Here is a 15,087-nt window from a genome sequence, read left to right as displayed (position 1 = left end):
GCTTACTTCCTGAATGACTAGTAAACATGGCAGCAACGCTACCTCTCTGTGTCCCTGAGCCATTCTTTATACATGGTGTCAGAGAGTGAAAAAGAACTCAAAAGTTATAACTTTATACTCCTGTGAAGCGGTGGATGTTATCTCTTCATGAATATAGCCTGGAGGAAGCTCAGTGCTGACAATAAAAACGGAGATAAGTGAAGAAAAGTTGCTAAGCTAAAAAAAAAAAAAAAAAAAAAAAAAAGCCTGCGACTTGGCTGAGCTACACAAACCTTTCCTGATCGACAACTAAGGGAATATACAATGGCATCTACACAAATATCACACCCAGAACCATTTGACTTCTCAAATCCGTCAGGATGGCCAAGATGGATCAGAAGGTTTGAGAGATTTCGTGTTGTATCTGGATTAACAGAGAAAGAAGAGGAGTATCAGGTGAATTCACTTCTCTATGCTATGGGAGATGCAGCAGATGATATTTTGGCAGTTTTACCGTTGACTGATGAAAACAAAAAGAAGTATGATACAGTTAAAGAAGCATTTGAGCAGCACTGTGTGGGAAAACACAATGTGATTTTTGAAAGGGCCCAGTTTAACATGAGGTTCCAACAAGATGGAGAGAGTGCAGAAGCATTCATCACCACTGTGCACAAGTTAGCAGAACATTGTAACTATAGAGATCTGAAGGAAGAGCTAATAAGAGACAGAATTGTGGTTGGAATAAATGACAGGAGGCTGTCAGAACAGCTACAGATGGACTCAGAATTGACCCTGGTGAAGACAATACAAAGAGTGAGACAAAGTGAAACTGTTAAGAAACAACAGACATTAATGTACAACACTGCTGGAGAAGGAGACTCCAAGATAAATTTAGATGCTGTTCAGACAAGGTTTCAGCGCCTGGGGAAAAAGCCTCAACACTCAAACAAAGGCCAAAGGTCAGACACTCAAGGAGAAAAAGAGTGTGGCCGATGTGGAAAAGGACGCAGACATGCATGGAAAGACTGCCCAGCTAAAGATGTAGAATGTCGCAAGTGTCGCAAAATTGGACATTATGCAGTGGCCTGTTTCAGAGGGAAAGCAGTAAACACAGTCACAGAGTGCCAGTCAGACGGTGACAATGATCAGGAGGACTATGCTTTTCTAGGTGAGGTGCAAACACAGACTACAAGGCCTTGGATGGAAAATATACTACTCAACGGGGAAGCCATTAATTTTAAAATCGACACAGGAGCTGACGTGACATCCATACCGGAAAGTGTCTTTAAACCAACACGAGATGGCAAGTTGGAGAAACCACTTAAGAAACTGTTTGGACCGGGACGCAACCCCCTGAATGTAAAGGGCTGTTTCCAGGGGAAAATGCTGGCAAAACGCCTCTTTACAGACCAACATGTTTATGTTGTGGCAGGACTGACACAACCACTTCTGGGACTACCAGCCATAGAGGCCATGCAACTGGTTCACAGAGCAGAGGCTGTCACAGCGACACAGCCTGAAACAGATTTCAAAGCAGCGTATCCAGCGGTGTTCCATGGGCTTGGTGAGCTGAAGGAGCCGTACCGCATAGAGCTGAAAAAAGGAGCGACACCTTATGCTCTCTCAACACCCAGACGGGTCCCAATGCCACTGAGAGAGAAAGTGCGTGAAGAACTGGATAGAATGGAAACTATGGGAGTCATATCAAAAGTGACAGAACCAACGGCTTGGTGCTCTGGAATGGTTGTGGTTCCAAAACCAAAGCAGGACAAACTCAGGATCTGTGTAGATCTCACAAAGCTAAACAAAGCAGTGAAAAGAGAACGCCATATTCTTCCTTCCGTCGACCAAACACTTGCGATGATGTCAGAGGCAAAGGTTTTCACAAAACTAGATGCTCGATCTGGATTTTGGCAAATCCCATTAACCCCAAAATCACGACCATTAACCACATTCATCACTCCTTTTGGGAGATATCTGTTCAACCGCCTGCCCTTTGGGATCAAATCCGCTCCAGAACATTTTCAAAGAAGGATGTCACAAATGTTGGAGGATTTTGAGGGCGTGCTGTGTCATGCAGATGATGTTCTTGTGTATGGCCGTGACAGACAGGAACATGACCAAAGACTGCACAGTGTGCTCCAGAAAATGCAGGAGGAAGGCCTCACTTTGAACGAGAAGTGTGAGTTTGCTAAGGAGCACATGATCTTTGTTGGTCACAAGGTTTCGGCAAAAGGCATCGAGCCCGACCCAAACAAAACAAAAGCGATTCTTCAGATGCCAGAGCCTGAATGCGCGGAGGATGTGCGCCGCCTAATAGGCATGGCAAATTACCTGTCCAAATTCTTGCCACAACTGGCTACTGTCACCGTGCCCCTGAAAGACCTACTGAGGGAGAAAAATGAGTGGGTCTGGGGGGAACCTCAACAGACTGCTTTTCAAAAGCTGAAAGAAGGACTGAGCTCACCGACAGCACTTGCTAAATATTCAAATGCAGCAGAGACTCAAGTAGCAGCAGATGCATCAGCATACGGAATAGGTGCTGTTCTCACGCAGAAACAGGCTGATGGCTCATGGCAACCAGTGACGTTTATTTCAAGAGGACTGACAGATACAGAGAAGCGCTATGCGCAGATTGAAAAGGAGGCGCTGGCAGCAACATGGGCGTGCGAAAGACTGACCTCCTACGTGCAGGGTCTACACTTCACACTCCTGACAGACCATAAGCCCCTGGTCCCACTGTTGAGCACCAGAGGTTTGGATGATCTGCCACCAAGGGTTCTGAGATTTCGTCTGCGACTCCTGAGGTATGATTATGACATTGTTCATGTCCCAGGGAAAAACCTCATCACTGCAGACACGCTGTCTAGAGCGCCGCTTCAGGACAAGATGTCACCTGGTGACTTGGAACTTGAAAGAGAGGTCCAGGTGTTTGTGAATGCAGTTGTGTCCTCACTCCCCGCTACAGACACACGATTGGAAGAAATTAAACGGGCACAACAAGCAGATGAAACATGCAAAACAGTGTCACACTACTGTCTGACAGAATGGCCGGAAAAACACACGCTGAGGCCAGACGTTGCCCCCTACTGGAAGGTCAGAGCAGACCTGTATCTTGCAGATGACCTTCTCATGAAAGGCGAGAGACTGGTGATACCACAAGCACTCAGAAGGGAGATCATGACTAAACTTCACGAAGGTCATCAAGGAATCTCCAAATGTCGCTCTAGAGCCAAGGAATCGGTATGGTGGCCTGGAATCACTGCCCACATCAGAGAGGCAGTGGACCAGTGTGAAACGTGCCAAAAATATAGAATCCAGTACAGAGAGCCGCTGATGGAGACCACAGTACCAGATCGCCCATGGCAAAAGGTGGGGATGGACCTGTTTGAATGGAGCAAAAAGACTTACCTGCTTATTGTTGATTATTTTTCTAGGTACATCGAGGTGGCAGAGCTCAGAGTTACGACATCTGAGGCCACCATTGGAGCTGTGAAAGATGCTTTTAGTCATCATGGTTACGCACAGACCGTGGTTTCTGACAATGGGCCCCAGTTTTCGTCGGAGGCATTCAGAGCATTTGCAAAAGAGTGCAGCTTCACACATGTCACGAGCAGTCCTCGCTACCCACAAGCGAATGGTGAAGCGGAGCGTGCTGTTCAAACTGTCAAGAAGCTGTGGGAAAAAGACACTGACCAAGTCAGGGCACTACTGGCATACAGAGCCACACCGCTAGAGCACGGATTCTCACCAGCGCAGTTGCTGATGGGGAGGAACCTGCGCACATCGCTGCCGCAGCCTTCAAGCAAGCTGGACCCTAAATGGCCCGAGCTGCAGGAGTTTCGCCAGAAGGATGAGGAAGGGCGACGCAAGCAAGCTGCAAACTACAACCACCACCACCGTTCCCGTGCGCTCCCAGAGCTCCCGTCTGGACAGAAAGTGTGGGTCACCACGGAAGCGACCCCTGGGACTGTATTGGGAAATGCCCACACACCAAGGTCATACTTGGTAGAGACTGACAGGGGCGTTCTGAGGAGAAACAGAATCCACCTCAGAGCCACAGGTACTCCTCCTGGACAACCACAAGTCACCAGGTCAGGCAGAGTGACAAAGGCTCCTGAGAGACTTGATTTGTAGAACTCTAAAGTATTTCAAGTTCTTGTTTGTGGAAAAAAAAAAAAAAAAAAAAAAAAAAGAAGTGTAAGCGAAAGATGATTGTAATACTATGTCAGAGTTATTCATTTACAGTGGTCTAAGTTCATCTAAAATGTTTGAATAAGTTTGCTTATTAGTTTGTGTTTGAATATGTTGTTGCTGAACTAAGAAGGGGAGGTGTAGTGGTAGGCTATGCCTACATATCCCAGGGTGCTTTGGGGCTGGGGCTTACTTCCTGAATGACTAGTAAACATGGCAGCAACGCTACCTCTCTGTGTCCCTGAGCCATTCTTTATACACATATGTTGAACAATAACCGCCTGCCTGCATTATTGTCTGTTTATGTCAACACACAAAGGTGTGTACATCTGCACATGTGTGCTGCTTAGCCCAGCTGATGTGTGACACTTTCTTCTCCTCTGAAAGAGAAACAGCACACCATAGGTTGCAACCTCCAGTCCTGGCAAAGACTTCCTACTCTGACTGCCATCCTTTTGAGAAATGTGTATACTGTACAGTGCTGCATGGTCACATTATCATTGCACTTATAATGTGATGCCTTCCTCTAAACATGTTTATTGAATAGGGATGCACATACTGTATAGTGTGACAGATTTACATAGAGAGGAGGAGTAGACCAAATATTGATACAGAACAGCTTCTTTTTCGTTGCTAGTTGACATTAAATAACACAATAAAATATAACATTATCAGCATGCCCCCATTTGATTTGCTTTCAGCCACAAGGCTCAGTGGTTCTTCTTGCATAAAACAAACTTTCAAAGGAAGCACACTCTTTTGTGTGTCTGTCGTTTTAATGCTATTGAGCCGTGTATATCCAGCTTGTCTCCTACAAGACGCGCTATTGCGCACTGTATCCACGTTTTACATATACAAGTGAAACTTTAAAAAATGTAATATCTTGTAAAAGTTCATTCATCACAGCAATTTAAGACATTTAAGAGTTTGCCTTTGTGGGGAGAGCAGGTTCTGGGGTGTGTTTAATAGGCATGATAACATTTATTTAATGAAATAGTCAAATGTGAAGTGGCATTTTGACACCCATCACATTCAAAATTAGAAAACGCATTGATGTATAATTGGTTCGCTTTAGTATATCAAAATTATTATGAAGAATCAATGTTGACTTAATATACTCTAAACTTGTTTGCACACTAGGGACCTGGTTTACTAAGCTCCAAACACAAAGCGCTAAACAGCATGTGCAATCTATAAAATAGTGTGTAATCTTATTGGTCCTGTTGCATGTGATTTAGTAGGACTGCTTGTACAGTTGAAAAGTGGTGCAGGCAGCCTAATTTAAACAAGGATTTTTTATTTTAAGAAATATGTTATTATCATATATTCCATGTGAAAAAACAAACATCATTAAAAAAAAAATAACACCAAAACGCATCAATTGAATTTGTTTTAAGTCCTTAAGTCTTTACATCATTATAAAATGATGTTGCTGAACAGACGATCAGTTTACATTTTTTTATTTCTGACCGTCAAAATGTTAAAAAACACAGGTAGGGTAGAGGATTCTTGTCTGTCCATTGTTTGTCATTGAATCGCGAGCACTGATCCTGCAGCTGTGTTTGGAATTGTCAATTTGCACGTCCTTTTAACACGTACTAAATAAAACACAAAATAGTGCTCGCAAAATGGTAATGAGCGTTGACGAATCACATTGCGCATGCTAAATAATTACATTTGTATCTCCTCCCAGTGTTGTGGCTGTTTTGACGATGAAAATATATTTTGCATATTAATGAAGACATAGAAGTAAAATGCATTGTATGCCTTAGTCCACTTTGCACACGTTTAGTAGATCAGGTTTGCATGTGCTAATAAGTTTGCATGTATTTTAGTACACGCAAACCTTTAGTAAATCAGGCCCTTAGTTGTATTTTTGTATTGTATAGTTGTATTCAGTCTTAAAAAATAGCATATGTCTCACAGATTTAAAAATATTTGGGTTTCATGGCTCCATGAAAGGGCAGCACAGTGAAACAGGGGTTAGATCTTTTGCCTCACAATATGAAGGTCCTGGGTTCGATCCCTGGGCTCTGGATCTTTCTGTGTGGAGTTTGCATGTTCTCCCCGTGACTGCGTGGGTTCCCTCTGTGTACTCCGGCTTCCTCCCACCTCCAAAGACATGCACCTGGGGATAGGTTGATTGGCAACACTAAATTGGCCCTAGTGTGTGAATGTGAGTGTGAATGTTGTCTGTCTATCTGTGTTGGCCCTGTGATGAGGTGGCGACTTGTCCAGGGTGTACCTGAATGCAGCCGGGATAGGCTACAGCCACCCCTGCGACTCAGAGAGGGACAAGCGGTAGAAATGGATGGATGGGGCTCCATGAAATTCATGGAATTCCGCCCCCAAAACTAATTTTTTTGGATAGCCCTGTTCAGTCCCGCCCACAGAGTGTCTGCCTTGGGCTGGAAGCTATTTATTTATTTTTTATTTTTTTACATCGTAGCAGGAAAAATTAGGACGCTATTTAATCAAAACAAAGGCACGTTCACTGAGACAATAACACAATTAACTAACAATTTAGCTAAGTATAAAAAAAGCCGAAAAGGTTGACAGAAACGAAATCCAAAAATATTTAAGTTTGTCTTGTCGATGGGTGGGACAATTTCGGAGTAAATCCAATCTCAGCTCTATAACGGCGTATACTAAAAGAGGAGTGTGAGTTTGTTACGAATGACAGCCAATCAAATGATTTTCCTCTTCAGAAGAGGAAGTCAGGAGTCCCCGCCAAAAATGAAACCAAAATGTGTGGCTTTAACATTTTCCACATTGTATTATGTGTACAATTGGGATAAAGTGAAGAGGACTCGTTCGATGTTTACTCCTATGATGCCATCAGCAGCAGTCATCGATCGTGACGTCACAACTGTAAATTAAATCTATTATTCCCGCTGCATTGGATCAACAACAGTCCTTTGCAATCTCATGAATACAATATAAATGACCAACTCTTTTATTTTTTGGACACAATAAATGCTTAAATAATTTCAAACACATTTCCTTACAATACCCATGACTATAATCTCATTCCTATTCTCTCCAAATCAAAGCCAACATCGAAGCCTGTCAATAACACCATCAGGATGGGTCTGCTCAATGTCAGTTCTCTGAATAGCAAATCATTTTTAGTCAATGATTTTATTACCACTTCCAAATTTGACTTTATGTTTTTAACTGAAACACGACTGGAACAAAATAACAGTGCAAGCATTCTGATCGAGACAGCACCCTCCAACTATAACTTCATTGATATATGTAGATCGGGGAAAAGAGGTGGAGGGGTTGCTGCTATATTTAAAAACATGTTTCAGGGGAAACAGATGTCACTTGGTGATTTTACATCATTTGAATACTTGTGTGCTATGTTGAAATGCTCTCCCAACATTCTCTGGTTAATTATCTACAGGCCACCTAAATGTTCTGCAAATTTTTTCGATGATTTTACTGAATTATTGTCTAGCATCTCCACTGACTTTGACTGCCTGGTTATAACTGGTGATTTTAATTTTCATATTGACGATTTAAATGACAAGGGCGCAAAATAACTTTTTACTATTTTAGACACATTTGAACTGTCTCAACATGTGAAAGAGGCTACTCATTGTAAGGGACACACTCTGGACCTGATTATCACAAAAGGTCTCAATGTTTCTGATGTTCTTGTGATTGATCCTTCATTGTCTGATCATTTCTGTGTTTTCTTTAATATTTCTGTAATTCCGGACACACAAACAGAATCAAAGAATGTCAAAAAGCGGTACATAAATGAACATGCTAATGTACTCTTTAAAAACGCCATCTCCTCACTACCACCTCTAAACCCATGTCATGCTGATGATCTTGTAAGCAACTTTAATTCCAAAATTGTGAATATCATAGATATCATTGCACCTGTTACAGTTAAAACGATTTCTGGCAAGCAAAAGGCACCCTGGAGAAAATCTGCTGCTGTAACAACCCAGAGAAGAGAATGCAGGAAGGCTGAACGAATCTGGCGGAATACAAAACTTCATATTCACCATGACATCTATAAAGAGAGCCTCCAGGCCTACAATTTAGTCTTAAAAAGTGCTAGAGAAACATTCTTCTCCAATAGCATAAACAGCAACACAAATAAGGCTAAAACCTTATTCGCAACCGTTGACAGACTGACTAAACCCCCAACACAAATACCAGCCGAACTCCATTCCGCGCAGAAATGCAATGAGTTTGCATTCTTTTATACTGATACAATTGAAGGCATCAGACGCACCATCAATATCTCAAGTAAAAAAGTTGGATCACCAACCCATTTAGGCAAAAGTAACACAGCAATGATGGCAAGCTTTAATGCCATAGACTCTAAAACTCTAGTGGAAACGGTGACAGCTCTAAAGTCATCCACCTGCTGCCTTGATGTTTTACCTACCAACTTCTTTAAGAATGTTTTTGACTGCCTATCAACAGACGTCTTGCAAATAGTTAATAATTCTATTCAATCCGGCAATTTCACGAAGGCTTTCAAAACTGCAGTCATTAAACCTCTTCTAAAAAAGCAGAGCCTAGATGCCTCTGTTATCAACAACTACAGACCAATTTCAAATGTACCATTCATAAGTAAAATAATTGAGAAAGTTGTCCTCCAACAACTAAATCACTTATTGGCTTCTACTGGCTGCCACAACAACTTCCAGTCAAGATTTCGACCTCTTCATAGCACAGAGACGGCCCTTCTTAAAGTTATAAATGACATCCGTCTAAACACAGACTCTGGCAAAACTTCAGTATTAATGCTTTTGGACCTCAGTGCTGCATTTGACACTGTCGACCACTCAATACTTTTGGACAGGTTGGAAAACTGGGTGGGGATCTCAGGCACAGTTTTAAGCTGGTTCAAGTCATATCTACAAGATAGGAACTATTTTGTTTCCATTGGTGACTTTGTATCAGAACCAACCAACGTAACGTGTGGAGTCCCCCAAGGTTCAATCTTGGGGCCGACTTTATTTAACATCTATATGCTCCCACTAGGACAAATCATGCAAAATAATAACATTGACCATCATTGCTATGCCGATGACACCCAAATCTATGTAGCGCTATCACCAAATGACTATCGCCCCATAGATCTTCTGTGCCAGTGCATTGAGCAAGTCAAACACTGGATGTGCCAAAATTTCCTACAACTAAATGAAGATAAAACTGAGATAATTGTTTTTGGTGCTAAAAAAGAAAGGTTTAAAGTCGTCCAACACCTTCAATCACTGTCCCTGAAAACCTCAAATAAAGCCAGAAATCTTGGGGTTATTTTAGATTCTGATTTACATTTCGACAGTCACATCAAATCAGTAACAAAATCGGCCTACTATTACCTCAAAAATGTAAAAAGACTTAGAGGGCTCATGTCAGCTCAAGACTTTGAAAAACTTGTATATGCCTTTATTACCAGTAGGCTAGACTATTGTAATGGTCTCCTTGCAGGTCTTCCCAAAAAAACTGTCAGGCAGCTACAGCTTGTTCAGAACGCTGCTGCTAGAGTTCTAACAAAGACCAAAAAATGTGAGCACATTACACCAATTCTTAAATCCTTACATTGGCTCCCTGTACATCAGAGAATTTATTTCAAAATCCTCCTGCTCACATATAAATCACTACATGGTCTAGGGCCGAAGTATATCACTGATATGCTCCCACTATATAAGCCCTACAGATCACTAAGATCTTCTGAGACCAATCTGTTAGCGGTTCCAAGAGTAAACTCAAATCAAGGGAGAGCATCATTCAGTCACTATGCAACAAATAGCTGGAATAAACTTCCTGAAGATGTCAGACTTTCCCCAACTCTGACTACTTTTAAAACTAGACTGAAGACTTTTATGTTCACCTTAGCTTTCAGCTAAATCGTTTAATCTTTTAACTTTTAACGTCTGCACTGTTTTTATTTTTATTGTCTGCATTTTAATTTTGCTTTTATTTTCTTTCATTTCACTTTGTTGTCTGTGAAGCACTTTGAGTCTGCCTTGTGTATGAAAAGCGCTATACAAATAAAGTTGCCTTGCCTTGCCTTGCCTATAAGTGTTTGTCTAACACGTAATAATCAGTTGTTGACAAAGTACCAGCATGGAATACATTTGTGGCAGGTGCCCCCCTGAAAAAGGTGAATGCTTCCCCTGAAATGTTTTTCTGCAGCCGGGTCTGGCCCTGTTTTAGGTTATTGTCAACAGAGATTACAATAATATAACATTTTGTAGTGAGCACCCTTTTATTTAGCACTTATTTTTTGTGATCTTAATAGACGTAATTGCTTTCCATTGACAGTAAGTGGTAAATAATTGATGTTACATTTTGGAAGAAAAAGTAAGTACACGCACATATTGTCCTGATTAATTTTGAATTGAAAAGTAAAGAAACCTTCTTTGTCCTCGTTTGTTTCACTCTCCTCTTGGAGGTCCCCCCCGTTCAGGTGTAGTGATGAGGGAAAATGAACCTTGCAGTTTAGCTGTCATGGCGCCAATGGAGGAAGTGGAGCAGAGGGTCAGAGTGCTCAACACCTGTGCAGAAGATTAATGACCACAGAGCCAAGGGAGGGAAAGACAAACCGAAACATTTTACAGAAAAAAGCCATAACCTTTCTGACCAAAACAAAGGTCAGAGCTGTTCGACTTTTGCTGCAAAATTTGTGTACATTTTTTCTAATTACTTTTTTTCGTCCTAATTCTTAATCAGCATCACGTGAAGGAATCACCTATTCCCAGTGTGGAAGGCACTTTGAGATTGATATTGAGCTTCAGCCCATAAAATGCAGCCATGACAGCAGAAACCTTTATGATTACTTCAGCAGCATGTAGCGCCACAGAAAAGAGATATCATCATTATCGCGACACAAAGGCCTTTTTTTCCCCTGCATTGTTAAAACAAGTTGCTGCTTGTTAATGGAAGCTGTCACATCGGCACACATAGGTCTGCTTCCAAGAGTTAAGTTTTTTTCCCCCCGCCTTAGGGAATCACAGCGGCTACAAAGCTAATTTCCTCATCAAACACCTGACGAGTGATTTGGAATATTTATGAGGCTCCCAATTTAAGTTAAACATTTAACAAAATAAAACATCCGATTAATCAGCAGAAAGGGTTAAGGCCCTGTGGGCAAAAATGAAACATGATATGCCAGGGATGAATTCTGTGACAGATTTCAGTATGCATTTAGAGATAGTGTATGGCAGCAGAGCACTATGTTACATGTTGAAACAAGCTTTTCATTGACTGTGACCAGAATACTAATGAGCTATGAAGAGATAATGCTCTGATAAATTGGCGGTGAGATCATTTGTGAATAATCTGCATGCTCAGATATATAAATGAGACGTCACATTAAACATTGGAAACGCACTCGTGAATACGGCTCTCATTGACCGTTGTGTGATGCGCTCCAGTGGCGAGCATCGCTTTCATGGAAAACATTATTGGACTCTCAGCATCAGCACCGATAGACGACAGACGCGTTAAAATAATCTTCTGTAGTGCAGACATCACAGCTAGTCAGCCTGCTTAGGTCAGAGGGCGTGTGTAACACAACACTATATCGACTTTATTGATAATCCATGGCTCCCTTTCATTCTTTGCCTCGTCTCTGTTGCAGCAGATCAACGAGATGCTGAGGAGGAGGAGGAGGAGGAGGGATCAGACTGCTCCTCCTTGGCTCCTTCCTGTTTAATCAATGGCGTCTTCTGTTATCGTATTTTTTAATGTTCTATTTGTTTTGTTTGGTTTATTTCAAACATGCACACATTGGGACACAGCCTGTCCAAAAAGGAGTGGGAAGAAGCAGAGCTGAATCTAATCCTACCCTTTTTCCATGTCTATTACTGATAATTCATTCACACCATAACTTGTACATGTTGACACTTACTATATTTAGTTTGCTTATGTTTTGCTTATGCTTATGCAGCTGTTGACATAATGAGCCGGTGAGCTGTTGCATCGCCTCTGAGTTGGTAAAAGTTAATTCTAGATGATAAATAATGCCTCTCACTTGTACAGCAGAAGGTTGTGGCCATAAATCATTTCAGACTGGAAGTCTCTGCAGAGAGCGGTGAGGACGGCGGAAAAGATCATCAGGACTCATCTTCCTCCTATCCAGGAGATCGCAAAAAGCCGCTGCCTGACCAGGGCTCAGAAAATCTGCAGAGACTCCTCCCACCCCCACCAAGGACTGTTTTCACTGCTGGACTCTAGAAAGAGGTTCCGCAGCCTCCGTAGCAGAACCTCCAGGTTTTGTAACAGCATCTTCCCTCAGGCCATAAGACTCTTGAACGCATCAAAATAATCCCCTCAAACCCCCCCAAAAATGGATTAACTCGCTGGAATATAAAGACAATATAACATGCATCCATAAACGTGGATGCATATTCAAAAGTGCAATATATTTCTCTGTACAGTAATCTATTTATTTATATCTGCTAATGCAACGAAATGCTGTTCTTATATGTACTGTAAAGTTAAAATTTGAATGACAATAAAAAGTCTAAGTCTAAGTCGAGAGGTTGGTCAACTCTGACATTCAACTTAGACACATGAATAATTCTTCATCTAAATGGGAAGATATAAACATCCCATTTATCAGCATCCCAGTGAGTGCGCACATATTGTACAGTAAGACATTGTTTTATTATGTTGGTAGTTTGTATTTCTTGTTTAGTACTTAGCAATACTGCTACTTTCTGGATCTGCTTTTCTAAAACTTGTAGCTCATCCTCCATGTATTCAGGCTAAAGAAGATAAGGTTCTGAATCATCATTTGTGCCAAAATAGTCATGGTTGGCTCTCATGAAGTCTGCCATGAGTAGTAGTTGTTGAAGGAAATAGCGAATGTTGTGATGTGTCTGAATTTATTCCAACAGCGTATATTTAAAATAACCATAAATATTAGGACTCCATTGTTGGCTGACCCTTGCTAGAGTGTATTTACGAGTTACAATGCATAAAAAAAGAAAGATACGTGGACTTGTCTCAGATAAGGATTGTGAATAATATACAACATTCCAAACATAGTGCAGTTTCCCTTTGAGGAAAAGAAAATAATACAAATGTAAAAAAAAAAAAAAAAAGAAAGTAAGAATTACAAATAAATGTAAAAATGCAATTATAGGTTTGAAATATGACTAAATTGTTAATAATTTATTGTATTCAGCATTCTTTAAGGTTTTACTACTTACGTATAAAATACTACACGGTCAAGCTCCTGCCTATCTTGCTGATTGTATTGTACCATATGTCCCGGCAAGAAATCTGCGTTCAAAGAACTCCGGCTTATTAGTGATTCCCAGAGCCCAAAAAAAGTCTGCGGGCTATAGAGCGTTTTCTATTCGGGCTCCAGTACTCTGGAATGCCCTCCCGGTAAAAGTTAGAGATGCTACCTCAGTAGAAGCATTTAAGTCTCATCTTAAAACTCATTTGTATACTCTAGCCTTTAAATAGACTCCCTTTTTAGACCAGTTGATCTGCCGTTTCTTTTCTTTTCTTTTCTACTCTGCTCCGGGGTGGACCGCTAGCCTGTGCATCGGATGGGGACATCTCTACGCTGCTGACCCGTCTCCGCTCGGGATGGTTCCTGCTGGCCCCACCATGGACTGGACTTTCGCTGATGTGTTGGACTTTCACAATATTATGTCAGACCCACTCGACATCCATTGCTTTCGGTCTCCCCTAGAGAGAGGGGGGGGGGTTACCCACATATGCGGTCCTCTCCAAGGTTTCTCATAGTCATTCACATTGACGTCCCACTGGGGTGAGTTTTCCTTGCCCGTATGTGGGCTCTGTACCGAGGATGTCGTTGTGGCTTGTACAGCCCTTTGAGACACTTGTGATTTAGGGCTATATAAATAAACATTGATTGATTGATTGATTGATTGATTGATTAAATTAGCAAAGCAAAGACATGAAAGGGGACCCATAATGATTTTAATCTACTGTGGACTCTCAGGTTCCTGGGATCCACAATCTCACAGGATCTGAAGTGGACCTCCCACATAGACACAACAAGAAAGAAGGCACAGCAGAGGATGTACTTCCTGTGTCAGATCTAGAAGTTTAACCTGCCCAAGGTCCTGCTGATCATGTTCTACACATCCATCATTCAGTCTGTCCTCTGCACCTCCATCCCTGTTTGGTTTGGATCTGCAACCAGGCTGGACAGACACAGACTGCAACATACTATTAAGACTGCAGGAAAGATCATCGTTGTTGACCTTTCCCACATCCAGGACTTATATCGATCCAGGGTTAGGAAACGATCTGTCACTGAATGTACTAGCTCATGTTCACTTCATCATCCCTTTTCTCTATTTACTACTGCACTATTATCATTTTAGCTTTGCATATATTCCATATTCAATGGTTTGTCTTTATTTTAGATATTTTTCATTTTCATTTTAATTATTATTTATTTGGCAACACTAAATTGGTCCTAGCGTGTGAATGTTGTCTGTCTATCTGTGTTGACCCTGCGTTGAGGTGACGACTTGTCCAGGGTGTAGCCTGCCTTCCACCCGAGTGCAGTTGGGGTAGGCTGAAATGGAAATGGTTGAAAATAAACTTAATGAACATCATATAGATCTATCTGTTACGATCCGGGCGCATGCCAATGCGCATTCCTCAGCGAGCCCCGCGGAGCGCACCTCGGGACACGCCCACGACCGCTCATCTCCGCACGTGTCACTCCGGCCGGCAGAGGATTGTCTTCAAAAGCCTGCACCGCGCCGGAACGTAACCTTCTGTTGGGTACAGTAAGCGATCTACATGCTTGATGCAATCCTGCTCTCCCCTGGTTTTCCCTTTCGTGTTTGATTGGTGCCATGTCTCGTTGTCGCCCTCCCTGCAGCCTACCTTCTTGTCTTCTCTAGTGATTCTCTGTTGTTCCCCTCTGGTTCTCTGGCT

At 41.9% G+C, this 15,087-nt stretch overlaps 1 protein-coding gene across 1 annotated transcript; it reads left to right on the top strand.

Annotated features, from left to right (window-relative positions):
- On the top strand, positions 1 to 3,598 carry LOC133646553 (uncharacterized protein K02A2.6-like). Its single transcript, XM_062042035.1, has 2 exons — positions 1 to 3,351; positions 3,417 to 3,598. The coding sequence occupies exons 1-2, from the start codon at positions 304 to 306 to the stop codon at positions 3,453 to 3,455; spliced, it is 3,087 nt and encodes a 1,028-aa protein (XP_061898019.1). The 5' UTR covers positions 1 to 303; the 3' UTR covers positions 3,456 to 3,598.
- Positions 3,599 to 15,087: the final 11,489 nt, after the last annotated feature.

Source organism: Entelurus aequoreus, linkage group LG03 (genome assembly GCF_033978785.1).
Source record: "Entelurus aequoreus isolate RoL-2023_Sb linkage group LG03, RoL_Eaeq_v1.1, whole genome shotgun sequence".
In the NCBI taxonomy this organism is placed as follows: Eukaryota; Metazoa; Chordata; class Actinopteri; order Syngnathiformes; family Syngnathidae; genus Entelurus; species Entelurus aequoreus.
The sequence above is the reverse complement of the archived record's forward strand: the minus strand, read 5'-3'. Positions and strand labels throughout refer to the sequence as shown.